Source organism: Bombina bombina, chromosome 10, assembly GCF_027579735.1.
Source record: "Bombina bombina isolate aBomBom1 chromosome 10, aBomBom1.pri, whole genome shotgun sequence".
NCBI lineage: Eukaryota > Metazoa > Chordata > Amphibia > Anura > Bombinatoridae > Bombina > Bombina bombina.
In genome coordinates this window covers 102,742,209-102,770,108 of record NC_069508.1, presented here as the reverse complement: position 1 = coordinate 102,770,108, position 27,900 = coordinate 102,742,209, and the positions used below count along the sequence as shown (strand labels likewise).

General features: G+C 40.4%; 1 protein-coding gene across 6 annotated transcripts in view; it reads left to right on the top strand.

Moving 5' to 3' along the window:
- RALGPS2 (Ral GEF with PH domain and SH3 binding motif 2) overlaps nt 1-27,900 on the top strand; it is a 619,002-nt gene that overhangs the window by 262,946 nt on the left and 328,156 nt on the right. For all 6 annotated transcript variants that reach the window (XM_053693284.1, XM_053693289.1, XM_053693287.1 and 3 more), the window contains one exon: nt 10,720-10,803. In XM_053693284.1, coding sequence (XP_053549259.1) covers nt 10,720-10,803 — 84 coding nt within the window. The remainder of the gene's footprint in view (nt 1-10,719; nt 10,804-27,900) is intronic.

Sequence of the window (27,900 nt, the reverse complement as noted above, 5' to 3'; positions counted from 1 at the left end):
TCAATTTATGACTACCGTGGATCTAAAGGATGCGTACCTACATATTCCTATCCACAAAGAACATCATCAGTTCCTAAGGTTCGCTTTTCTGGACAAGCATTACCAGTTTGTGGCCCTCCCATTCGGGTTAGCCACTGCTCCAAGGATTTTCACAAAGGTACTAGGGTCCCTTCTAGCGGTTCTAAGACCGAGGGGCATTGCAGTAGTACCTTACTTGGACGACATTCTAATACAAGCGTCGTCCCTGTCAAAAGCAAAGGCTCATACAGACATCGTTCTGGCCTTTCTCAGATCACACGGATGGAAGGTGAACATAGAAAAAAATTCTGTCTCCGTCGACAAGAGTTCCCTTCTTGGGAACAATAATAGATTCCTTAGAAATGAGGATTTTTCGGACAGAGGTCAGAAAGCCAAAACTTCTAAGCACTTGTCAAGTTCTTCATTCTGTTCCTCGTCCTTCCATAGCGCAGTGCATGGAAGTAGTACGGTTGATGGTTGCAGCAATGGACATAGTTCCTTTTGCACAAATTCATCTAAGACCATTACAACTGTGCATGCTCAAACAGTGGAATGGGGACTATACAGACTTGTCTCCAATGATTCAAGTAGATCAGAAGACCAGAGATTCACTCCGTTGGTGGCTGACCCTGGACCATCTGTCCCAGCGAATGAGCTTCCGCAGACCAGAGTGGGTCATTGTCACGACCGACGCCAGTCTAGTGGGCTGGGGCGCGGTCTGGGAATCCCTGAAAGCTCAGGGTCTATGGTCTCGGGAAGAGTCTCTTCTCCCAATAAACATTCTGGAACTGAATATTCTGATATTCAATGCTCTCAGGGCTTGGCCTCAACTAGCAAAGGCCAGATTCATAAGGTTCCAATCAGACAACATGACGACCGTTGCGTATATCAATCATCAGGGGGGAACAAGGAGTTCCCTGGCGATGAAAGAAGTGACCAAACTAATTCAATGGGCGGAGGATCACTCCTGCCACCTGTCTGCGATCCACATCCCAGGTGTGGAAAACTGGGAAGCGGATTTTCTGAGTCGTCAGACATTCCATCCGGGGGAGTGGGAACTCCATCCGGAGATCTTTGCCCAAATAACTCAATTATGGGGCATTCCAGACATGGATCTGATGGCGTCTCGTCAGAACTTCAAGGTTCCTTGCTACGGGTCCAGATCCAGGGATCCCAAGGCGACTCTAGTAGATGCACTAGTAGCACCTTGGACCTTCAACCTAGCTTATGTATTTCCACTGTTTCCTCTCATTCCCAGGCTGGTAGCCAGGATCAATCAGGAGAGGGCCTCGGTGATCTTGATAGCTCCTGCGTGGCCACGCAGGACTTGGTATGCAGACCTGGTGAATATGTCATCGGTTCCACCATGGAAGCTACCTTTGAGACAGGACCTTCTTGTTCAGGGTCCATTCGAACATCCAAATCTGGTCTCCCTCCAGCTGACGGCTTGGAGATTGAACGCTTGATTCTATCGAAGCGTGGGTTTTCAGATTCTTTGATAGATACTAGTAGAAAGATTTACCATAAAATATGGAAAATATATATCTGTTGGTGTGAATCCAAAGGATTCCCATGGAATAAGATAAAAATTCCTAAGATTCTCTCCTTTCTACAAGAAGGTTTGGAGAAAGGATTATCTGCAAGTTCTCTAAAGGGACAGATCTCTGCTTTATCTGTCTTACTACACAAAAGACTGGCAGCTGTGCCAGATGTTCAAGCATTTGTTCAGGCTCTGGTTAGGATCAAGCCTGTTTACAGACCTTTGACTCCTCCCTGGAGTCTAAATCTAGTTCTTTCAGTTCTTCAAGGGGTTCCGTTTGAACCTTTACATTCCATAGATATTAAGTTACTATCTTGGAAAGTTTTGTTTTTGGTTGCAATTTCTTCTGCTAGAAGAGTTTCAGAGTTATCTGCCCTATCTGGTGTTCCATGCAGATAAGGTGGTTTTGCGTACTAAGCCTGGTTTTCTTCCTAAGGTTGTTTCTAACAAAAATATTAACCAGGAGATAGTTGTACCTTCTTTATGTCCGAATCCAGTTTCAAAGAAGGAATGTTTGTTACACAATTTGGATGTAGTCCGTGCTCTAAAATTCTATTTAGAGGCTACAAAAGATTTCAGACAAACATCTTCCTTGTTTGTTGTTTATTCTGGTAAAAGGAGAGGTCAAAAAGCGACTTCTACCTCTTTCCTTTTGGCTTAAAAGCATCATCCGATTGGCTTATGAGACTGCCGGACGGCAGCCTCCTGAAAGAATCACAGCTCGCTCCACTAGGGCTGTGGCTTCCACATGGGCCTTCAAGAACGAGGCTTCTGTTGACCAGATATGTAAGGCAACTTGGTCTTCACTGCACACTTTTGCCAAATTTTACAAATTTGATACTTTTGCTTCTTCGGAGGCTATTTTTGGGGGAGAGGTTTTGCAAGCTGTGGTGCCTTCCGTTTAGGTAACCTGATTTGCTCCCTCCCTTCATCCGTGTCCTAAAGCTTTGGTATTGGTTCCCACAAGTAAGGATGACGCCGTGGACCGGACACACCAATGTTGGAGAAAACAGAATTTATGCTTACCTGATAAATTACTTTCTCCAACGGTGTGTCCGGTCCACGGCCCGCCCTGGTTTTCTCCAACATAGGTGTGTCCGGTCCACGGCGTCATCCTTACTTGTGGGATATTCTCTTCCCCAACAGGAAATGGCAAAGAGCCCAGCAAAGCTGGTCACATGATCCCTCCTAGGCTCCGCCTACCCCAGTCATTCTCTTTGCCGTTGTACAGGCAACATCTCCACGGAGATGGCTTAGAGTTTTTTAGTGTTTAACTGTAGTTTTTTTTATTCAATCAAGAGTTTGTTATTTTAAAATAGTGCTGGTATGTACTATTTACTCTGAAACAGAAAAGAGATGAAGATTTCTGTTTGTAAGAGGAAAATGATTTTAGCAACCGTTACTAAAATCGATGGCTGTTCCACACAGGACTGTTGAGAGGAATTAACTTCAGTTGAGGGAACAGTGAGCAGAATTTTACTGCTTGAGGTATGACACATTCTAACAAGACGATGTAATGCTGGAAGCTGTCATTTTCCCTATGGGATCCGGTAAGCCATTTTTATTACAGACAATAAATAAGGGCTTCACAAGGGCTTTTTAAGACTGTAGACATTTTCTGGGCTAAATCGATTCATATATAAACATATTTAGCCTTGAGGAATCATTTTAATCTGGGTATTTTGTAAAATAATATCGGCAGGCACTGTTTTGGACACCTTATTCTCTAGGGGCTTTCCCTAATCATAGGCAGAGTCTCATTTTCGCGCCGGTATTGCGCACTTGTTTTTGAGAAGCATGACATGCAGTCGCATGTGTGAGGAGCTCTGATACATAGAAAAGACTTTCTGAAGGCGTCATTTGGTATCGTATTCCCCTTTGGGCTTGGTTGGGTCTCAGCAAAGCAGATACCAGGGACTGTAAAGGGGTTAAAGATAAAAACGGCTCCGGTTCCGTTATTTTAAGGGTTAAAGCTTCCAAATTTGGTGTGCAATACTTTTAAGGCTTTAAGACACTGTGGTGAAATTTTGGTGAATTTTGAACAATTCCTTCATACTTTTTCGCAATTGCAGTAATAAAGTGTGTTCAGTTTAAAATTTAAAGTGACAGTAACGGTTTTATTTTAAAACCTTTTTTGTACTTTGTTATCAAGTTTATGCCTGTTTAACATGTCTGAACTACCAGATAGACTGTGTTCTGAATGTGGGGAAGCCAAGGTTCCTTCTCATTTAAATAGATGTGATTTATGTGACACAAAATTTAGAGAAAATGATGCCCAAGATGATTCCTCAAGTGAGGGGAGTAAGCATGGTACTGCATCATCCCCTCCTTCGTCTACACCAGTCTTGCCCACTCAGGAGGCCCCTAGTACATCTAGCGCGCCAATACTCCTTACTATGCAACAATTAACGGCTGTAATGGATAATTCTATCAAAAACATTTTAGCCAAAATGCCCACTTATCAGCGTAAGCGCGACTGCTCTGTTTTAGATAATACTGAAGAGCATGAGGACGCTGATGATATTGTTTCTGAAGGGCCCCTACACCAGTCTGAGGGGGCCAGGGAGGTTTTGTCTGAGGGAGAAATTTCAGATTCAGGGAAAATTTCTCAACAAGCTGAACCTGATGTGATTACATTTAAATTTAAGTTGGAACATCTCCGCGCTCTGCTTAAGGAGGTGTTATCCACTCTGGATGATTGTGAGAATTTGATCATCCCAGAGAAACTATGTAAAATGGACAAGTTCCTAGAGGTCCCGGGGCCCCCAGAAGCTTTTCCTATACCCAAGCGGGTGGCGGACATTGTAAATAAAGAATGGGAAAGGCCCGGTATACCTTTCGTCCCTCCCCCCATATTTAAAAAATTGTTTCCTATGGTCGACCCCAGAAAGGACTTATGGCAGACAGTCCCCAAGGTCGAATGGGCGGTTTCTACTTTAAACAAACGCACCACTATACCCATAGAAGATAGTTGTGCTTTCAAAGATCCTATGGATAAAAAATTAGAAGGTTTGCTTAAAAAGATGTTTGTTCAGCAAGGTTACCTTCTACAACCGATTTCATGCATTGTCCCTGTCACTACAGCCGCGTGTTTCTGGTTCGATGAGCTAGAAAAGGCGATCACTAGTGATTCTCCTCCTTATGAGGAGATTATGGACAGAATCCGTGCTCTCAAATTGGCTAATTCTTTCACCCTAGACGCCACTTTGCAATTGGCTAGGTTAGCGGCGAAAAATTCTGGGTTTGCTATTGTGGCGCGCAGAGCGCTTTGGTTGAAATCTTGGTCAGCGGATGCGTCTTCCAAGAACAAATTGCTTAACATTCCTTTCAAGGGGAAAACGCTGTTTGGCCCTGACTTGAAAGAGATTATCTCTGATATCACTGGGGGTAAGGGCCACGCCCTTCCTCAGGATAGGTCTTTCAAGGCCAAAAATAAACCTAATTTTCGTCCCTTTCGTAGAAACGGACCAGCCCCAAGTGCTACGTCCTCTAAGCAAGAGGGTAATACTTCTCAAGCCAAGCCAGCCTGGAGACCAATGCAAGGCTGGAACAAGGGAAAGCAGGCCAAGAAACCTGCCACTGCTACCAAGACAGCATGAAATGTTGGCCCCCGATCCGGGACCGGATCTGGTGGGGGGCAGACTCTCTCTCTTCGCTCAGGCTTGGGCAAGAGATGTTCTGGATCCTTGGGCACTAGAAATAGTCTCCCAAGGTTATCTTCTGGAATTCAAGGGGCTTCCCCCAAGGGGGAGGTTCCACAGGTCTCAATTGTCTTCAGACCACATAAAAAAACAGGCATTCTTACATTGTGTAGAAGACCTGTTAAAAATGGGAGTGATTCATCCTGTTCCATTAGGGGAACAAGGGATGGGGTTCTACTCCAATCTGTTCGTAGTTCCCAAAAAAGAGGGAACGTTCAGACCAATCTTAGATCTCAAGATCCTAAACAAGTTTCTCAAGGTTCCATCGTTCAAAATGGAAACCATTCGAACAATTCTTCCTTCCATCAAGGAAGGTCAATTCATGACCACGGTGGATTTAAAGGATGCGTATCTACATATTCCTATCCACAAGGAACATCATCGGTTCCTAAGGTTCGCATTCCTGGACAAGCATTACCAGTTCGTGGCACTTCCTTTCGGATTAGCCACTGCTCCAAGGATTTTCACAAAGGTACTAGGGTCCCTTCTAGCGGTGCTAAGACCAAGGGGCATTGCAGTAGTACCTTACTTGGACGACATTCTGATTCAAGCGTCGTCCCTTCCTCAAGCAAAGGCTCACACGGACATAGTCCTGGCCTTTCTCAGATCTCACGGATGGAAAGTGAACGTAGAAAAGAGTTCTCTATCTCCGTCAACAAGGGTTCCCTTCTTGGGAACAATAATAGACTCCTTAGAAATGAGGATTTTTCTGACAGAGGCCAGAAAAACAAAACTTCTAAACTCTTGTCAAATACTTCATTCCGTTCCTCTTCCTTCCATAGCGCAGTGCATGGAAGTAATAGGTTTGATGGTAGCGGCAATGGACATAGTTCCTTTTGCGCGCATTCATCTAAGACCATTACAACTGTGCATGCTCAGTCAGTGGAATGGGGACTATACAGACTTGTCTCCGACGATACAAGTAAATCAGAGGACCAGAGATTCACTCCGTTGGTGGCTGTCCCTGGACAACCTGTCACAAGGGATGAACTTCCGCAGGCCAGAGTGGGTCATTGTCACGACCGACGCCAGTCTGATGGGCTGGGGCGCGGTCTGGGGACCCCTGAAAGCTCAGGGTCTTTGGTCTCGGGAAGAATCTCTTCTACCGATAAATATTCTGGAACTGAGAGCGATACTCAATGCTCTCAAGGCTTGGCCTCAGCTAGCAAAGGCCAAGTTCATACGGTTTCAATCAGACAACATGACGACTGTTGCGTACATCAACCATCAGGGGGGAACAAGGAGTTCCCTGGCGATGGAAGAAGTGACCAAAATCATTCAATGGGCGGAGACTCACTCCTGCCACCTGTCTGCAATCCACATCCCAGGAGTGGAAAATTGGGAAGCGGATTTTCTGAGTCGTCAGACATTACATCCGGGGGAGTGAGAACTCCATCCGGAAATCTTTGCCCAAATTACTCAACTGTGGGGCATTCCAGACATGGATCTGATGGCCTCTCCTCAGAACTTCAAGGTTCCTTGCTACGGGTCCAGATCCAGGGATCCCAAGGCGACTCTAGTAGATGCACTAGTAGCACCTTGGACCTTCAAACTAGCTTATGTATTCCCGCCGTTTCCTCTCATCCCCAGGCTGGTAGCCAGGATCAATCAGGAGAGGGCGTCGGTGATCTTGATAGCTCCTGCGTGGCCACGCAGGACTTGGTATGCAGATCTGGTGAATATGTCATCGGCTCCACCATGGAAGCTACCTTTGAGACGAGACCTTCTTGTTCAAGGTCCGTTCGAACATCCGAATCTGGTCTCACTCCAACTGACTGCTTGGAGATTGAACGCTTGATCTTATCAAAACGAGGGTTCTCAGATTCTGTTATTGATACTCTTGTTCAGGCCAGAAAGCCTGTAACTAGAAAAATTTACCACAAAATATGGAAAAAATATATCTGTTGGTGTGAATCTAAAGGATTCCCTTGGGACAAGGTAAAAATTCCTAAGATTCTATCCTTTCTTCAGGAAGGATTGGAGAAAGGATTATCTGCAAGTTCCTTGAAGGGGCAGATTTCTGCCTTGTCTGTGTTACTTCACAAAAAGCTGGCCGCTGTGCCAGATGTTCAAGCCTTTGTTCAGGCTCTGGTTAGAATCAAGCCTGTTTACAAACCTTTGACTCCTCCTTGGAATCTCAACTTAGTTCTTTCAGTTCTTCAGGGGGTTCCGTTTGAACCCTTACATTCCGTTGATATTAAGTTATTATCTTGGAAAGTTTTGTTTTTGGTTGCAATTTCTTCTGCTAGAAGAGTTTCAGAATTATCTGCTCTGCAGTGTTCTCCTCCTTATCTGGTGTTCCATGCAGATAAGGTGGTTTTACGTACTAAACCTGGTTTTCTTCCGAAAGTTGTTTCTAACAAAAACATTAACCAGGAGATAGTCGTGCCTTCTTTGTGTCCGAATCCAGTTTCAAAGAAGGAACGTTTGTTGCACAATTTGGATGTTGTTCGCGCTCTAAAATTCTATTTAGATGCTACAAAGGATTTTAGACAAACATCTTCCTTGTTTGTTGTTTATTCTGGTAAAAGGAGAGGTCAAAAAGCAACTTCTACCTCTCTCTCTTTTTGGATTAAAAGCATCATCAGATTGGCTTATGAGACTGCCGGACGGCAGCCTCCTGAAAGAATCACAGCTCATTCCACTAGGGCTGTGGCTTCCACATGGGCCTTCAAGAACGAGGCTTCTGTTGATCAGATATGTCGGGCAGCGACTTGGTCTTCACTGCACACTTTTACCAAATTTTACAAGTTTGATACTTTTGCTTCTTCTGAGGCTATTTTTGGGAGAAAGGTTTTGCAAGCCGTGGTGCCTTCCATTTAGGTGACCTGATTTGCTCCCTCCCTTCATCCGTGTCCTAAAGCTTTGGTATTGGTTCCCACAAGTAAGGATGACGCCGTGGACCGGACACACCTATGTTGGAGAAAACATAATTTATGTTTACCTGATAAATTACTTTCTCCAACGGTGTGCCCGGCCCACGGCCCGCCCTGGTTTTTTAATCAGGTCTGATAATTTATTTTCTTTAACTACAGTCACCACGGTATCATATGGTTTCTCCTATGCAAATATTCCTCCTTTACGTCGGTCGAATGACTGGGGTAGGCGGAGCCTAGGAGGGATCATGTGACCAGCTTTGCTGGGCTCTTTGCCATTTCCTGTTGGGGAAGAGAATATCCCACAAGTAAGGATGACGCCGTGGACCGGACACACCGTTGGAGAAAGTAATTTATCAGGTAAACATAAATTCTGTTTTTTAATCAGGTCTGATGAATTATTTTCTCTAACTACAGTCACCACGGTACCATATGGTTTCTCCTATATATATTTCCTCCTGTCCGTCGGTCGAATGACTGGGGTGGGCGGAGCCTAGGAGGGACTATATGGCCAGCTTTGCTGGGACTCTTTGCCATTTCCTGTTGGGGAAGAGATATCCCACAAGTAAGGATGACGCCGTGGACCGGACACACCGTTGGAGAAAGTAATTTATCAGGTAAGCATAAATTCTGTTATTATATCTTTGTCTCAATACACAAAGCCCAGTACTTAAAGGGACAGTCAACACCAGAATTTTTGTTGTTTTAAAAGATAGTACCTTAAATACCCATTCCCCAGTTTTGCATAACCAACAGTTATAATAATACACATTTTACCTCTGTAATTACCTTGTGTCTAAGCCTCTGCAGACTGCCCCCTTATTTCAGTTCTTTTAAATGACTTGCATTTTGGCCAATCAGTGCTCTCTCCTCAGTAAATTCACATTATTTGTAGCTTTGTTATAGTGTTGCAAAACATTGCTGCCACAAAAGACTAAAGACACGTGCACACTCCTGAGCTCCTATGAGCCCTACCTAGTTTTACTCTCCAATTAAAGATACCAAGAGAACAAAGCAAATTTGATAACAGAAGTAAATTGGAAAGTTGTTTAAAATAGCTTGCTCTATCTGAATCATAGATGTTTAATTTTGACTTTACTGTCCCTTTAACCAAACACAAGGTGCAAAAAATGTATTTGGCAAGTGTCTAGATATTTATGTATATTCTGGGCTGAGCATCAGGTGTCTGTGGTCCCTTGTTTGACACAATGAGAGGACTAAACATTTTATTTCAGTGTAGCATTGTGTAATAATTGAGAAAAAAGTAGGCGGCGCTCCAGTGGCACATAGCGTTCAGGCCCCTCGCTCAGTTCCCCCTGATATAGGCTGCTTACACAGTTTTAGCACTTATCTCAAAGTGAGCTCTCCTCTCGTCACCAAGGGATCAGGGTAGGTCACAAGTGGAAATGTGAAGGATACCCCCCCCAGCGAACAACAAATCACCATCCAGGAAAACCAATTAAGTTTCCCAAATTAACTGCGAAAGCTTTATTAAAATTTGTATACACACTAAAAACAAAGAGCAAAGCTGGACACATTTTGCAAGTACACAGCAATGTGTAATAATTGAGTGCATTTAAATTTTGAATAGAAGTATTTTTTGCAAAAATCTTATTTAAAAATGTTGGCTGTTTTAAGCAGCATATGCTGCACATACCTCATGCACCAGCATTTCATGGTTTGTATAACACAAAGTCAAAATTATGTTTTCAAGGTCAAGATAGAGCATTCAAGTTTGAGACTTTTGAATTTATTTTTAAATCATATTTACTTTATTCTGTTATCCTTTGTTGAAAAAGCGTACCTCGGTGCTCAGTAGCACTAATGTACTACCGGTAGGTAGCTGGTGATTGGTGGCTAAACAAGTTTGCATCTTGTCATTGTCTCACAAGATGTGTTCAGCTAGCTCACAGTAGTGTGTGGTGCTCTGGAGCCAACATTAAAGGGACACTGAATGCAATATTTTTCTTTCGTGATTCAGATAGTGCATGCAATTTTAAACAACTTTCTAATTTACTCCTATTATCGATTTTTATTCTTTCACTTGCTATCTTTATTTGAAAAAGAAGGCATCTTAGCGTCTTTTTTTGGTTCAGAACTCTGGACAGCACATTTTTATTGGTGGATGAATTTATCCACCAGTCAGCAAGAATAATCACGAAAGAAAAAATTTGGGTTCAGTGTCCCTTTAACTATGTATTTTACCCCTTTACAGGAGTTAAACACATTGTTATACGTGTGCAATAATAAAATGTTCTAATCTATAAGAGCATTGTGTTTTTGCATTCTTATGTCCTCTTAAGCAGTCACTAAGGTGATGCACATCACCAATGGCTCTCTGAGCTGATACAGTGCTTGAGTGCTAGTGCATGGAGTATATGCAGCATATGTGCATATGTTTCTATAAAGCAGTTCTCATTTCTGCTAGAAGCATTTTTGCTAATACAAATATATTAAAAAAATGCTTCTATTAAAAACACAGAAGTTTACTCATACACATCTCAGGTTTGACAATTATTGTGCTCTGACTAATAAGGTTGGTTGTTTGGATGTAATAAATCTATAATATATTTTCCTTCTACAGGAGTTGTCCAGTTGTGGTTGGAATAAGAAAGAAAAGTACAGCTCTGCTCCGAATGCAGTCGCCTTCACAAGACGATTTAACCAAGTAAGTGTTCAGAACAGCACTTTTTTTTTATCGCACTCGCATCTCACTTTTTTAGTGAACTCGGCACATATGTATGTATGCTGCGTGCACCTGTATTTAAACACTGCACTTTCTCATACTGGCTTTGCTTCAGTTTTATATCAGTATTAATCCTATACATGATCCCATTGGCTCTTTCACTCCTGTTGTGAAAAAAAAACACGTAACTTTTAATCTTCAGAGCAGCTCCTGCTTCCTCCGCCCTATCGCAAAGCCTCTTCCTGGGTCTAAAATGAGGAATCCGGCTTCCTCCAATCACAGCGTTGAATCAGACACTGATTCCCCCGGGGGGGAAGCCGTGATTGGAGGATGACCAATCCATCATTTCTGACGTCAGAAATGGCTTGCAACGACCGGAGGAAGCTGGAGCAGCTGTGAAGATTAAAAGGTAAGTTTTTTTTCTCAACAGGAGTGAAATGTAAATGTTGATGAATTAAAGTACCCTTATTTCTCTTGTTAAGTGTATTCAGTCCACGGGTCATCCATTACTTATGGGATTATATCTCCTTCCCAACAGGAAGTTGCAAGAGGATCACCCAAGCAGAGCTGCTATATAGCTCCTCCCCTCACATGTCATATCCAGTCATTCTCTTGCAACTCAACTAGATAGGTCGTTGTGAGAGGTCTGTGGTGTTTTTATACTTAGTTTATTTCTTCAATCAAAAGTTTGTTATTTTAAATGGCACCGGAGTGTGCTGTTTGTTCTCAGGCAGTATTTAGAAGAAGAATCTGCCTGCGTTTTCTATGATCTTAGCGGAAGTAACTAAGATCCACTGGCTGTTCTCGCACATTCTGAGGAGTGGGGTAACTTTCAGAAAGGGAATAGCATGCGGGGAATCCTGCAAACGAGGTATGTGCAGTAAATTATTTTTCTAAGGAATGGAATTGACTAAGAAAATACTGCTGATACCGATGTAATGTAAGTACAGCCTTAAATGCAGCGGCGACTGGTATCAGGCTGATGAATGTATGTACAATGAGTAATTTTCTAAGGAATGGAATTTGACTAAGAAAATACTGTTAATACCGAAGTATTGTATAAGCCTTAACTGCAGTAGAAGCGACTGGTAGCAGGCTTATTAATAACACTATCTAACTTTTAAAGTGTATGTTTAAAACGTTTACTGGCATGTTATTCGTTTTTTGTGAGGCACTTTGGTGATAAATCTTTTGGGGCATGAAATTTTCCACATGGCTGTTGTTTATTTCTATATAGAAACGATTAACTGAGGTTTCCCACTGTTGTAATAGGAGTGGGAGGAGCCTATTTTAGCGCTTTTTTGCGCAGTAAAAATTCAGTTTCAGTCTTCCTGCTTCTTCCTCCTTGATCCAGGACGTCTCTAGAGAGCTCAGGGGTCTTCAAAAGTCACTTTGAGGGAGGTAATCAGTCACAGCAGACCTGTGACAGTGTGTTTGACTGTGATAAAAAACGTTAATTGTTGAATTGATTATCCGTTTTTGGGTATTAAGGGGTTAATCATCCTTTTGCTAGTGGGTGCAATACTTTTCTAACTTAATACATTTTCTGTGAAGATTTGGTTGCTATAACTGATTTGGTTCTTTGTTATTTCAACTGGGACGTTTTTTTGTGCTTCTTAAAGGCGCAGTAGCGTTTTTTTATATTGCTTGTAAATTTACTTGAAAGTTTTTTCCAAGCTTGCTAGTCTCATTGCGAGTCTGTTTAAACATGTCTGACACAGATGAATCTGCTTGTTCACTATGTTTGAAGGCCAATGTGGAGCCCCACAGAAATATGTGTACTAAATGTATTGATGTCACTTTGAATTAAAGTCAATCTATATCTGTAAAGAAATTATCACCAGACAACGAGGGGGAAGTTATGCCGACTAACTCTCCTCAAGTGTCAGTACCTTCGCCTCCCGCTCAGGGGGCGCGTGATATTGTGGCGCCAAGTGCATCAGAGAGGCCCATACAAATCACTTTGCAAGACATATGGCTGCTGTTATGACAGAGGTATTATCTAAATTGCCTGAATTAAGAGGCAAGCGCGATAGCTCTGGGTTAAGGACAGAGCGCGCTGATGATGTGAGAGCCATGTCTGATACTGCGTCACAATTTGCATGAGGACGGAGAGCTTCATTCTGTGGGTGACGGATCTGATCCAGGGAGACCGGATTCAGAGATTTCTAATTTTAAATTTAAGCTTGAGAACCTCCGCATATTGCTATTGGAGGTATTAGCGGCTCTGAATGATTATAACACGGTTGCAATTCCAGAGAAAGTATGTGGGTTGTATAGATACTTTGCGGTACCGGTGTGTACTGACGCCTTTCCTATACCTAAAAGGCTTACAGAAATTATTAGCAAGGAGTGGGATAGACCCGGTGTGTCCTTTTCCCCACCTCCGATGTTTAGAAAAATGTTCCCGATAGACGCCATCACACGAGACTTATGGCAGACGGTCCCTAAGGTGGAGGGAGCAGTTTCTACTTTAGCTAAGCGTACCACTATCCCGGTGGAGGATAGTTCTGCTTTTTCGGATCCAATGGATTAAAAATTAGAAGGTTACCTTAAGAAAATGTTTGTTCAACAAGGTTTTATCTTACAGCCCCTTGCATGCATTGCGCCTGTCACTGCGGCTGCGGCATTCTGGTTTGAGTCTCTGGAAGAGGCCATTCGCACAGCTCCATTGGATGAGATTATGGCCAAGCTTAAAGCACTTAAGCTAGCTAATGCATTTGTTTCTGATGCCGTTGTACATTTAACCAAACTAACGGCTAAGAACTCTGGATTCGCCATCCAGGCGCGCAGAGCGCTATGGTTTAAATCCTGGTCAGCTGACGTGACTTCTAAATCTAAATTGCTTAATATTCCTTTCAAAGGGCAGACCTTATTTGGGCCTGGCTTGAAAGAAATTATTGCTGACATTACTGGGGGTAAGGGTCATACTCTTCCTTAGGACAGGGCCAAGTCAAAGGCCAAACAGTCTAATTTTCGTGCCTTTCGTAATTTCAAGGCAGGAGCAGCATCAACTTCCTCCGCTCCAAAACAGGAAGGACCTGTTGCTCGTTACAGACAGGGCTGGAAAACTAACCAGTCCTGGAACAAGGGCAAGCAGGCCAGAAAGCCTTCTTCTGCCCCTAAGACAGCATGAAGAGAGGGCTCCCTATCCGGAAACGGATCTAGTCGGGGGCAGACTATCTCTCTTCGCCCAGGCTTGGGCAAGAGATGTCCAGGATCCCTGGGCGTTGGAGATCATATCTCAGGGATATCTTCTGGACTTCAAAGCATCTCCTCCACAAGGGAGATTTCATATTTCAAGGTTATCAGCAAACCAAATAAAGAAAGAGGCATTTCTACGCTGTGTGCAAGACCCCTCTTAGTATTGGGGGTGATCCACCCAGTTCCGCGGACGGAACAAGGGCAAGGGTTTTATTTGAATCTGTTTGTGGTTCCCAAGAAAGAGGGAACCTTCAGACCAATCTTGGACCTAAAAATCTTAAACAAATTCCTAAGAGTTCCATCATTCAAAATGGAAACTATTTGAACCATCCTACCCATGATCCAAGAGGGTCAATACATGACCACGGTAGACTTAAAGGATGCCTACCTTCATATACCGATTCACAAAGATCATTATCGGTACCTAAGATTTGCCTTTCTAGACAGGCATTACCAGTTTGTAGCTCTTCCCTTCGGGTTGGCTACGGCCCAGAGAATCTTTACAAAGGTTCTGGGCTCACTTCTGGCGGTTCTAAGACCGCGATGCATAACGGTAGCTCCGTATCTAGACGACATCCTGATACAGGCGTCAAGCTTTCAAATGGCCAAGTCTCATACAGAGATAGTTCTGGCATTTGAGGTCGCATGGGTGGAAGGTGAACGTGGAAAAGAGTTCTCTATCACCACTCACAAGAGTCTCCTTCCTAGGGACTCTTATAGATTCTGTAGAGATGAAAATTTACCTGACGGAGTCCAGGTTATCAAAACTTCTAAATGCTTGCAGTGTCCTTCATTCCATTCCACGCCCTTCAGTGGCTCAGTGCATGGAAGTAATCGGCTTAATGGTAGCGGCAATGGACATAGTGCCATTTGCGCGCCTGCATCTCAGACCGCTGCAATTATGCATGCTAAGTCAGTGGAATGGGGATTACTCAGATTTGTCCCCTCTACTAAATCTGGATCAAGGGACCAGAGATTCTCTTCTCTGGTGGCTTTCTCGTGTCCATCTGTCCAAGGGTATGACCTTTCGCAGGCCAGATTGGACGATTGTAACAACAGATGCCAGCCTTCTAGGTTGGGGCGCAGTCTGGAACTCCCTGAAGGCTCAGGGATCGTGGACTCAGGAGGAGAAACTCCTCCCAATAAATATTCTAGAGTTAAGAGCAATATTCAATGCTCTTCTAGCTTGGCCTCAGTTAGCAACACTGAGGTTCATCAGATTTCAGTCGGACAACATCACGACTGTGGCTTACATCAACCATCAAGGGGGAACCAGGAGTTCCCTAGCGATGTTAGAAGTCTCAAAGATAATTCGCTGGGCAGAGTCTCACTCTTGCCACCTGTCAGCGATCCACATCCCAGGCGTAGAGAACTGGGAGGCGGATTTTCTAAGTTGTCAGACTTTTCATCCGGGGGAGTGGGAACTCCATCCGGAGGTGTTTACTCAACTGGTCCATCGTTGGGGCAAACCAAAACTGGATCTCATGGCGTCTCGCCAGAACGCCAAGCTTCCTTGTTACGGATCCAGGTCCAGGGACCCGGGAGCGGTGCTGATAGATGCTCTGACAGCCCCTTGGGTCTTCAACATGGCTTATGTGTTTCCACCATTCCCGATGCTTCCTCGACTGATTGCCAGGATCAAACAGGAAAGAGCATCGGTGATTCTGATAGCGCCTGCGTGGCCACGCAGGACCTGGTATGCAGACCTAGTGGACATGTCGTCCTGTCCACCATGGTCTCTGCCTCTGAGGCAGGACCTTCTAATTCAGGGTCCTTTAAATCATCCAAATCTAATTTCTCTAAAACTGACTGCATGGAGATTGAACGCTTGATTCTATCAAAGCGTGGCTTCTCGGAGTCGGTTATTGATACCTTAATACAGGCTCGGAAACCTGTTACCAGAAAAATTTGCCATAAGATATGGCGTAAATATTTATACTGGTGCAAATACAAGAGTTACTCATGGAGTAAGGTTAGGATTCCTAGGATATTGTCTTTTCTACAAGAGGGTTTAGAAAAGGGCTTATCTGCTAGTTCGTTAAAGGGACAAATTTCTGCTCTGTCTATTCTTCTACACAAACGTCTGGCAGAAGTTCCAGATGTTCAGGCTTTTTGTCAGGCTTTGGCTAAGATTAGGCCTGTGTTTAAGACTGTTGCTCTGCCGTGGAGTTTAAACTTAGTTCTTAAAGTTCTTCAAGGTGTTCCGTTTGAACCCCTTCATTCCATTGATATTAAGCTGTTATCTTGGAAAGTTCTGTTTTTGATGGCTATTTCCTCGGCTCGAGGAGTCTCTGAGTTATCTGCCTTACATTGTGATTCTCCTTATCTGATTTTCCATTCAGACAAGGTAGTTCTGCGTACTAAACCTGGGTTCTTACCTAAGGTAGTTTCTAACAGGAATATCAATCAAGAGATTGTTGTTCCATCACTGTGTCCTAACCCTTCTTCAAAGAAGGAACGACTCTTGCATAATCTGGACGTAGTCCGTGCCCTGAAATTCTATTTGCAGGCAACTAAAGATTTTCGTCAAACTTCTTCCCTTTTTGTCGTTTACTCTGGACAGAGGAGAGGTCAAAAAGCTTTGGCTACCTCTCTCTCCTTTTGGCTTTGTAGCATAATACACTTAGCCTATGAGACTGCTGGACAGCAGCCTCCTGAAAGAGTTACAGCTCATTCCACTAGAGCTGTGGCTTCCACCTGGGCCTTTAAGAATGAGGCCTCTGTTGAACAGATTTGCAAGGCTGCAACTTGGTCTTCACTTCACACTTTTTCAAAATTTTACAAATTTGACACTTTTGCTTCTTCGGAGGCTGTTTTTGGGAGAAAGGTTCTACAGGCAGTGGTTCCTTCCGTTTAAAGTTCCTGCCTTGTCCCTCCCATCATCCGTGTACTTTAGCTTTGGTATTGGTATCCCATAAGTAATGGATGACCCGTGGACTGAATACACTTAACAAGAGAAAACATAATTTATGCTTACCTGATAAATTTATTTCTCTTGTAGTGTATTCAGTCCACGGCCCGCCCTGTCTTTTAAGGCAGATCTAAATTTTTAATTCAAACTACAGTCACCACTGCACCCTATGGTTTCTCCTTTCTTGTCTTGTTTCGGTCGAATGACTGGATATGACATGTGAGTGGAGGAGCTATATAGCAGCTCTGCTTGGGTGATCCTCTTGCAACTTCCTGTTGGGAAGGAGATATAATCCCATAAGTAATGGATGACCCGTGGACTGAATACACTACAAGGGAAATAAATTTATCAGGTAAGCATAAATTATGTTTTTTAATTAATTAATTTTAAAAACCGGGCACTTTAGCATCAAAATTGACATTCACTTTAAATCATATAATAATGTATAAAGTAACTGGCCAGATGTATAATTTTACCTTTCTTAGACTTTTTTTACTTCAGGAAATTGCCATTCCTGTTTGAGGGCATTTTTTTCCAAGACAAACAACAATTATTTCATTTTGACTTTTTTTAGATTTTTTTTTTAACTTTTATTATGTGCAGTAAAACGCCTCATGCTGGTAAAGGTTTCATGAAAGCATAGAAATGGAAAATTTCAGACATTTAGAATCGGTTCCTCAGAAGTGGTCCCTAGCGTTTACTGAGGACATTTTTTTTCTTAGCTTGAAGAATTCGTATTTAATAGGCAGAGATGAAATTGTCCTAGACGTCTATCTCTTTATCTAAAAACAGATTAAAGGCAGAGTCTACACCTTTGTCATCTTAGTTTTACCTTAGATTAAGCTTTAAATACCCTCCTGCACCCTTTCTATATCGTGCAGCAGTAACAGGTAAAAAGTTGTTTTAAAATGAATATTGTTTATGGTCACTTTGAAATGGCTGCCAAGATCCACCCATTGATGATATAACGATCTGGGCTGTATCCATGCGCTCTGCTCAATAGCATTCACAGTCTGATGAATCCAATTAGTGAGTCTTTTGTAACTAGTGAAGCCTTTATTCAACCCAGATCGTGATGTCATCAGTGGGAGGAGCTTGGCAGCCTTTTCAAAGTGACCAGAAACAATATTCATTTTAAAATAACTTTTTACCTGTTACTGCTGCACGATTTAGAAAGGGTGCAGGAGGGTATTTGCAAATTAATCTAAAGTAAGACTTTAAGATGACCAAGGTGTAGACTGTCCATTTAAATATTTAAAGTGAATGTAAATTTTGATGCTAAAGTGCCCGGTTTTTAAAAATTCAATTAAAAACAGGGGCACTTTAATTCATCAAAATTTACATTTCACTCCTGTTGTGAAAAAAAACTTACCTTTTAATATTCACAGCAGCTACAGCTTCCTCCATCCGTTGCAAAGCCTCTTCCTGGGTTTAAAATGAGGAATCCGGCTTCCTCCAATCACAGTGTTGAATCAGACACTGATTCCCCCGGGGGGGAAGCTGTGATTGGAGGATGACCTATCCATCATTTCTGACATCAGAAATGGTTTTCGACATCAGGAGGAAGCTGGAGCTGCTGTGAAGATTAAAAGGTAAGTTTTTTTTTTTTTTTGTTTTTTTTCACAACAGGAGTGAAATGTAAATTTTGATGAATTAAAGTGCCCCTGTTTTTAATAGAATTTTTAAAAAACGGGCACTTAAGCATCAAAATTTACATTCACTTTACGTTCAAAGGTTTTATGCAGAAGGTTGGCCTAGTGGTTAATTTCAGAATTTCCATTAAGTAACTAGAATCAGGAAATAAGCTGCTACATTATTTACAAGGCAGGATATGAAATGGCTGCTGGACAGATTTCCCATTTTGCGACCGTCCTGAAAAACTGGCACGTGCGTCAACCGAATTTTCACCACCTGAGTTCATAGGTAATCGGTGGACTAAAATATATTGTATAAAACACAATACAGAAGATAACTACTTATTGAACACACAAGTGAAATACAATACAAAATACAATCTAATGTGTGATAAAGTGTTCTAATCTAAACTATATAGTCTCGATATAAATGATAATTCACCGTTCCTCTTGTTGCCAATCAATTGTGTTCTGAGCTATAACTTAGCTCTATGTTTTTGAGCAGGGACTGTATTTTCCTCAAAGGATTTCAGAGGCACACTGGAATTGTAGATTATGCTTAAAAACAGATTTATTAACAATATTTATGCACTCTATCTAAATCTTTACATAAACAAAAAAATAACAACGTTCCAATGTACTATATCCAGTTTACCTGTTTTTTGTTCTTGGTGTCCTTTGTTGAAAAATAAATCCATTTCATACAGAGATAGGTTCAGAAGTATGGGACACTAAACCCCCTGAGATTGTTACTTTTCATCCATTTTATAAATGTCCCTAATTGGCCTCAACAGGGAAAATCGGTTAAAAACGGACTTCATAAACTAGGATAACTTAGCTACAACATAGCGGCACTCCTTACAATCATGAAACTAAAACGTTAAAGGGACAGTAAACCTAGCAAATAATGTTATATAATTCTGCACATAGTGCAGAATTATATAACAGCTTACCGCCATGTTTCTAAAGCAAAGAGTTATATAGATATTTTGCAACGAAAACAGAACGCTGCTCCTGGCTCTACTGAGCGGGTCCGCTTTCTTCTCCTAAGAGCATCACGGGCACGCTGTTTAGTCACAGCGAGCCCGATCACCCTATTAAACTCGCTCCCGCTCTGGTCTGGTAGCGGGAGTGAGCTACATTGAGTTAAATAGCGCGATTAGGTCGACTGTGATTAGACAGCATGCCCAGATGCCCTTAGGAGAAGAAAACAGACCCGCTCAGTAGAGCCAAGGGCGGCGTTCTGTTTTTGTTGCAAAATATCTATATAACCCTTTAGAAACATGGCGGTAAGCTAATGTTATATAATTCTGCACTATGTGCAGAGTTATATAACATTATTTGCTAGGTTTACTGTCCCTTTAAACTTATTTCTTGAATATTTAAATAACTAATGTAATTTAAAAAAAAATGCATATTATTCTCAGGCTAATCCTTGCTTTCAATACATAATCTAGTTGTTTTTTTGTTTAAGTGTTTTTAGTATCCCTTTAAGGAACATTTTTTAAAAACAAAATAAACATAAGAATGAGCTACTTTTCAACAAATGAAACCAAGAGAAAGCGTTACATTTGATAACTGAAGTAAACTGGACCTTTTTAAGTGTACAGTCTATGTAAATTATGAAAATGGATGGTGAGATTCCATGAGATCATCACTTGTGGGCTATATCCCCAGGACTATGCAAACCAACCCAGAGATTTGGGGTTCTCTTCGATCTCCTCCCACAACACAGACTTTTTTTTTTTTTTTTTAATATTTATTTATAACCAGAAGTGTACACAAATACAAAAAGAAAAAGATAACACTTTCTTTGTCTCTTAAGCCACGCAGGGCCAAATGATCATAAAAGTACACAAACAAGAAAAAAACCAAAGAAAGAGAGAAAATAGTCAGGCGAATTACCTAGAGACTTACATACGTCTTGACATTTTAGCCTAACTTCGCTTATGAGCACACTCCTGGGATTTATATATATATATATATTTTTTTTTTTTTAAAGTAAATTCAGATTTTCCTATTCCATTAACAAAATTGAAATACTCATAAAGATAAAACCTAGATTCATTCTCTTAACAAAATTCAAAGAACTAATCTAGGTCCACGCAGACTCTTCTTATTATATTATACTTCAACAATGTAATAAACTTATCAAGACAATTGCAGCACAAAATATACAAAAATAAAAAATAAAATAAATTCAGATTTTTCTACTCTATTGACTAAATTAAATTGCTCATAAAAATAATACATTGATTCATTCTCTTAACAATATTTCGAGAACTGATCTAAGTCCCTGCAGACTCTTCTTGTTGTATTCTTATACCGTTGACTATTTAATTGACTTTTATAACGCCAGACAAAAAACACATACAAAAAAAAAAAAGGGGGGGGGTCGCTTTCTCCATCTCCATCCACCCCTCACCCATTATGGTCCTACATTGTTAGTAGAGAGCCAGGTACTCGGAAAAATACCCGCCAGAACTTGTAATTGGAAAAAAACTGATTTAGCATATGGTTTAACTATGATATTTTGCGTCCCGGCTGGTAAAGATAATATAAACACTTTCCAATGTTTGAAGAACAATTCTACTCGATCGTCGGGCAACCCGTATAAATTGTAATGTTCAGACATACACTGAATTAACAAGGCTTGTTTAAGCTCTCTCAAAGTGGGTGCCGTTTTTGCTTTCCATTTTCTCAATATCAAGTTTCTGCCCAGAAATATAATTATATTAATCAATTTCAGATTACGGACTGTTCCTTGAAATTTAACTAAGATCAAAATCTCCATGGGCTGAATAGTATAGTCAAGTCTCAGAACTGCATTCATCCAGTATACTACCTTAGCCCAAAACTGCCCAATCTTAGGACAAGTCCAAAAACAGTGTATAAAATCTGCGCAGGTGGCACTACATCTGGCACATGGAATATCAGTTCCATACCATCTTGATAATTTTACTGGAGTCAGATATGTCATTAGGGCTATCTTAATTTGAGATTCTCTCCATGCTGTCAAGACCCAGCTCTTTTCTGTTAATTTGAAAGTGTCCATTATTACCTGTCTATCAATGTGTGGAAATGTAGGGCGCCATTTACTTACTATATGATCTAATTGTTCTAAAGCGGGGTTCTGATTGAGAAGAGAGCAGAGATGGGGTAGCGTCCTGTTAAAAAGATGTTAATCTTAAGTTGCAAATCCTTGAACGACCAGTCTAACCCATATCTTTGTTTGAGTTCGCCTATATAATTCCTTACTTGCAGAAATGCATAGAAACAACACAGACTTAGTTTTTCCAGAGTAATAGCCAGAAATAAACAGGATAGTGTGTCAGTATGTAATTCTGATTGCTCCAACTTGGTCTCATAGAACTTTGTATGTGCACCTAGTTCAGATGTCCTGTTGCCTCCCATGGCGCCTTCCTCTCAGACAGGACATATTAAAGGGTCCTTTCTTTCATCATGACCTGCAAACGCTCTTGAACAGATTTGCAAGTTTGCTAAATTTCCTTGCATACATTCGCTAAATTCTATTACTTTGATGTGCATGTTGCAGCTAAAGTTTTGGCAGGAAAGTACTTTGGGTCATTGTGGCTGATCAGTAACAGTCTGCCTTCCTGTATTAGTCCTGCCCTATTTATGTTGGTCTCGTGGACTTCACTGCTAGGAGCCCACATGTAGTGATCTCATGAACTTTCACCATCTATTGAATACAAAATAAATGTATGCTTACCTGATAAATTAATTTCCTTTAGGATGGTGATAGTCCACATGCCCTACCCTTTGCTTTTAATGCTGCTGGCACTTCTTTCCTCCTGTTGTCCTTTCCAGTTTTTTTGTTGCAGCTCTCTTTCTCTACATTGCTGTATGGAGAAAAAAAAAACGGAGTATCTGTGGACGGGGCGGTAGCGATAAAACCCAAAGCCTTATCCAATTGGTAGCACATCTGGTGACCTCACAGAGACATGGACAAATCCGATCATGCGTTAATGCCCAAGGGCAAATACGCCCCACAGAGTTCTGTTCTTATTAGAGCCTTGGGTGCTGAAACCACCTCTGGGAACCTAACCATGGATCCCACCCCCCACAACGTGCTTTTAAAGGTTCTCGGACAGAATGCATGTATGATGGATAATAATCTGACAGACAAATGTCTGTCGGATAACAGTCCGGTCTGTCCAAAAACCTTGGTTAGGTTCCCAGAGGCTCTGATTAGAACAGAACTCTCTGGAGCGTATCTGCCCTCGGCCGTTTATGCATGATCTGATTGGTCCGTGTCGCCATAAGGTCACTGGATGCACAATCAGTCGGATAAGGCTTTAGGTGTGTTGCTACCGCCTAGTATCTGTGGAGGTGGTAGGAGATAGAAGGGACACCTAGAGTTCTTGAGTGTGGGATTGGTTTGCCTCCTCCTGGTGGCTAGGAAATGAAAAGCCCATATGTAGTGATTTTGTGGACTCTTGCCATCCTGAAGAGAACAACTTTATCAGGTTGGCATTGATATTATTTTGGCTTCCATCTATTTAATTTTAAACATGATTAATTTAAATGCATGCATCTATGGTGAATGTATAGCTATAAAAAAATATTTGTTTCCCTGTTATTTCAAGTTAGAAACTAATAGTGATTAATTAACATTGCTCTTTATCCAAAATGTGTAAACTAAAACATAAGCAAGTTATATAATGCAATGCTCTTGTAAAATCCACTCACTGATGTTCCCAATTATCTTGTTAAACATTTGGAATTATGTTAGTTAACTCAATAATGCCGCTCATGCACAAGTGTAGCTAGTGCAAAACAATAATTCAATTAGTTGACTCCTTCAAAAACAACTTTAATAGACACCTGCAAAAACAAACTGTTCTAATACGCCAGAGCATTTATTTTTCACTATTGTTTGTATTTTTCTGTGTGTTTAACCCCTGCAAAGGGGTAAAATATAGTTAGTCAGCGCCCAAGCAGCATTGTTTTAGTAAGACCTTGCCGAATACACCTGGTGAGCCAATTACTAGAGACATAGTATGTAGCTACCAATCAGCGACTAGTTTCCAGTAATGCATTGAAGCTCCTAAACTTAGCTATTTATTATCTTCAACAAAGGAAACCAAGAGAAAGACAGACCTAAATCTCAGAATAGACTATGCAATTTTAAGAGACTTCATGTTACTTCTATCTGAACCATAAATGTTTAATTTTGTCCCTTTTTAATTCTGCTGGTTTTCCAAGGCAAAATGCATTTAATTGAAATGTTTGATGGATACAAAAAAATAACCCACGCAAGGCAATGCGTTAAACATTTGTCGAAATAATAGAATGTTGTAAAGAAAGGGAAAAATAACCAATTTAAGGGATATGAAAGCCAAAAAAACAAATATTTTGTTATTCAGACAGAGCATACAATGTATAAAAACTTTCCAATTTATTTCTATTATCAAATTAGCTTTGTTCTCATGGTATTCTTTGTTGAATAGATACATACCCTATCTGAATCATGAAAAGAACACTTGTGGTTTCATTTCCCTTTACTTTGCTTATTTTCAATGGTTCTACTGTAAAACAGTACTTTATACTAACGTTATGACAGTTACTAGCCTTGTTCTCTGTGCACTAAAAACCAGATTGGCTCCTACAAATAAGGCAAGTTGCAGATGGTGTTTTGCTATTGAAATAATAACTGCAGTAAAAAGGATGTTTAATTATTTTAAAAATATTAAGACTTGGCTGATAGTTTATTCTATAGCAACACAACAGAAATGTCTTGTAATTACAATGCGTTTACTGTCCCTTTAAATACCAAACAGAGAGGTTTATGATTGGAATTCCTCAGCCACAGTTTAAAGGGACAGTGTACTCCAGAATTGTTATTTAAAATAGATTATCCCTTTATTACCCATTCCGCAGTTTTGCATTACCAACACAGTTATATTAATTTACTTTTTTCCTCTGCAGACTGCCCCCTTATTTCAGTTCTTTTGACAGACTTGCATTTTAGCCAATCAGTGCTGACTCCTAGGTAGCTCCGTGGGAGTGTTATCTATATTGCACACATGAACTAGCACTGTCTGGCTTTAAAACTGTCAAAATGCCCTGAGTTAAGAGGTGGACTTTAAGGGCTCAGAAATGAGCACACATAGGTTTATCTTTTAACAAAGAATACCAAGAGAACAAAGTAAATTTGATGATAAAAGTAAATTGGAAAGTGCTTTAAAATGGCATGTTCTATCTGAATCATAAAACAATCATTTTGACTAAACTGTCCCTTTAATTTGTCATACCAATGGAAATGAATATCCTGGAATATGATTAGCATTTAAGCATGTCCACCACTCCTAAATAAAATATTAACAAGTAAAGATTGTCATTAAACCCATCATCCCTGCTATTTACTGTAAAAACAAAGTAAGAATAAATATGAATTTTGTAAGGTACTGAATATAGTATGTTGCAGCTCTGGTCTTCCTGCTGGTTTATATGTGCACATCTCATACCAACTGTTGGCAGTCATGCACTTTTATTGGGAGCGCTAACCTCATGTTTGTTGTGTATCAGTTCATAAAGATGTTAGAGCAGTTTATTTCCCTTCGTCAGTATGTGTTTAACCCCCAGCAAACTATTCAGGAGCAGCAATGCATGTTGGTGCCTGCATGACCTTGTCAGTGTATTTAATCACTGTGTGCAGGGGTATTTTAGTATCCCTAAATTGAAAGAGATTAAAAGCATGCCTTTATATTCAGTACATTTCAAGGAACATTCCAGCCAAAGTTGGAATCCACATGGGTGCATTTCAGTTTTGAATAGAAGCATTTTTGTAATATACATGTATTAGCAACAATGCATCTATTAAAAGCTATAGCTGTTTCAAACATGTATCCACAGCACTTGTTTAGAGAGCCTAAGGTGCTTGTACCGTCTGGTAATGACTCAATTTGTTAATTGCTGACATGATACAAGCAGTGTTCCCTCTAAGGCCAGTTTTGCTTGCGGCCCAGCAGTGAAACAGTTAATTAGATAACCACACCCTGCAATTAGGAAACACTGCACAATGCAGATGGCAAGGTATGGTTCTCTTGTTAACTGTTTCACTGCTGGGCTGCACACAAAACTGTCCTTAGAGGGAACACTGGATATAAGCCCCACTGGTTCTCTGATCAGCTGCATTGTTTAAACAAAACAAAAAAAACTTCACGTGCAGAGAAAAATGTTAACACTAAAACAGTGAAAACTTTTACTATAAGCATTTTTGCTAATACATGTAACTTGCAAATATGTTTCTATTCAAAGATGTAATTCATCTATGCGATTTTAAAGGGATATAATACTCATATGCTAAATCACTTGAAACTGATGCAGTATAGCTGTAAAAAGCTGACAGGAAAATATCACCTGAGCATCTCTATGTAAAAAAGGAAGATATTTTACCTCACAATTTCCTTAGCTCAGCAGAGTAAGTTCTGTGTAAAAAGTTATAATTCAGCTGCTGTCCAACGGCAGGTAAAAAAAATAAAAAAATAAAGAAATGAACAGCAGCCAATCGGCATCAGCAGTGCTGAGGTCATGAACTCTTTTACTGTGATCTCATAAGATTTGACTTAACTCTCATTAGATTTCATTGTAAACTTCCTTACACTGAATAAGATGAGTGTGCACGATAGCTCCCTCCTTCCGCTGTCCCGGGACAGACATACTGATTTGTTGCTTAGAAGCCCTTTACAGTGGGATGTGGCTACTGAGGAACTTTTGAGGTAAAATATCTTTCTTTTTTACATAGAGATGTTCAGGTGATATTTTCTAGTCAGCTTTTTACAGCTATACTGCATCACTTTCATGTGTTTAAACTTTTGGGTATTATGGGCCTTTACAGTTTAAGTGGAATGTCCCTTTAAAGTGACAGTATACACAAATTTTTATATAACTGCATGTAATAGACACTACTATAAAGAATAATATGCACAGATACATATATATATATATATATATATATATATAAATCCAGTTTAAAACCGTTTAAAAACTTACTTAGAAGCTCCCAGTTTAACTCTTATGCAAAGGTTAGCTGTAACACCCACTGAAAGTGGTTGTATACCAAAAAGAGCAGAGGTATACATCAGTATACTTCTAAAACCGTGGGCTTGGTTAGGAGTCTGAAAATCTGTGCAATGTTGTTTAAAAATAAGCAAAACTCTCTCTCTCTCTCTCTCTCTCTCTCTCTCTCTATATATATATATATATATATATATATATATATATATATATATATATATATATAATGTGTGTGTGTGTGTGTATATATATATATATATATATATATATATATATATATATATATATATATATATATATATATATATATATATATATATAAATAAAATATATATTTTTTTTAACTGTATAGGCTATATAAATGGATCATCTACAAAACATTTATGCAAAGAAAAATCTAGTGTATTAATGTCCCTTTAAGTGTGAGCCCTGGCTGCATCATTTGTAGTAAGTGTTGCAGCCAAAGGTCACACTTTGGTGTACAGAATATAGAGGCACATTTTTGTCTATTTTGGAAACGTATTAGCCTGTGACTGCTATCACCTTATAATATTTAAGTCCTGCTTATTATTTCTTCTACATGTGACTCAATGCATCCATTTGTTTTTTTTAGCCCAGCTTATTCCCTTCTTTCCAAAGATAACATTAGGAATATGAGAGAGGGACTTTTTTTTATTTAGAATATAGCTTTGAAAACCTCCACATAAAGCCTTTAAGAGGTAATCTTTTAGCATTTACATGCTTTAATATTAAAATCCTTAACTGCTTGAAAAATCTGCTAAAATTAGTTCTGAATGCATTACCTGCCAGTAACAGTCACTTATTGTCCTTTCCAGAGAAGATTTTGTAACCGCAACACATTACTGAGTGCGTCATTATTCTGTAGCACAATTTTTGATATATGTGAGATGTTAACATTCGCTGCTTTATTTTATTTTTTTATTTTGGTAGGTAGTTTTATCCTTTCCGTAAGCTGGACACACAGAGATCCTTCTTACAATTGTTAATGCAGACTTTGAGCAAGTGACGCACTCTATAATCTACCTTTTTCCTCTTTGCCTTATCCTGCTCTGTGCGTTTACAGAAATGTACAGTAAGGAAAAGACTTGCTGCTTCATTTACAAATTACAGTGCCTCAATAAAGAGCCAACACTGTTAGTAAATATATAACCCTGTATTGATGAAGATTTCTTTAACTAAACTGAATAGATTTTCCATTCTTCTTAGATTCCAAAATACGTCAGTTAGGTCACTGCTTACGTTTTTGACCTAATTTTATATATTTAT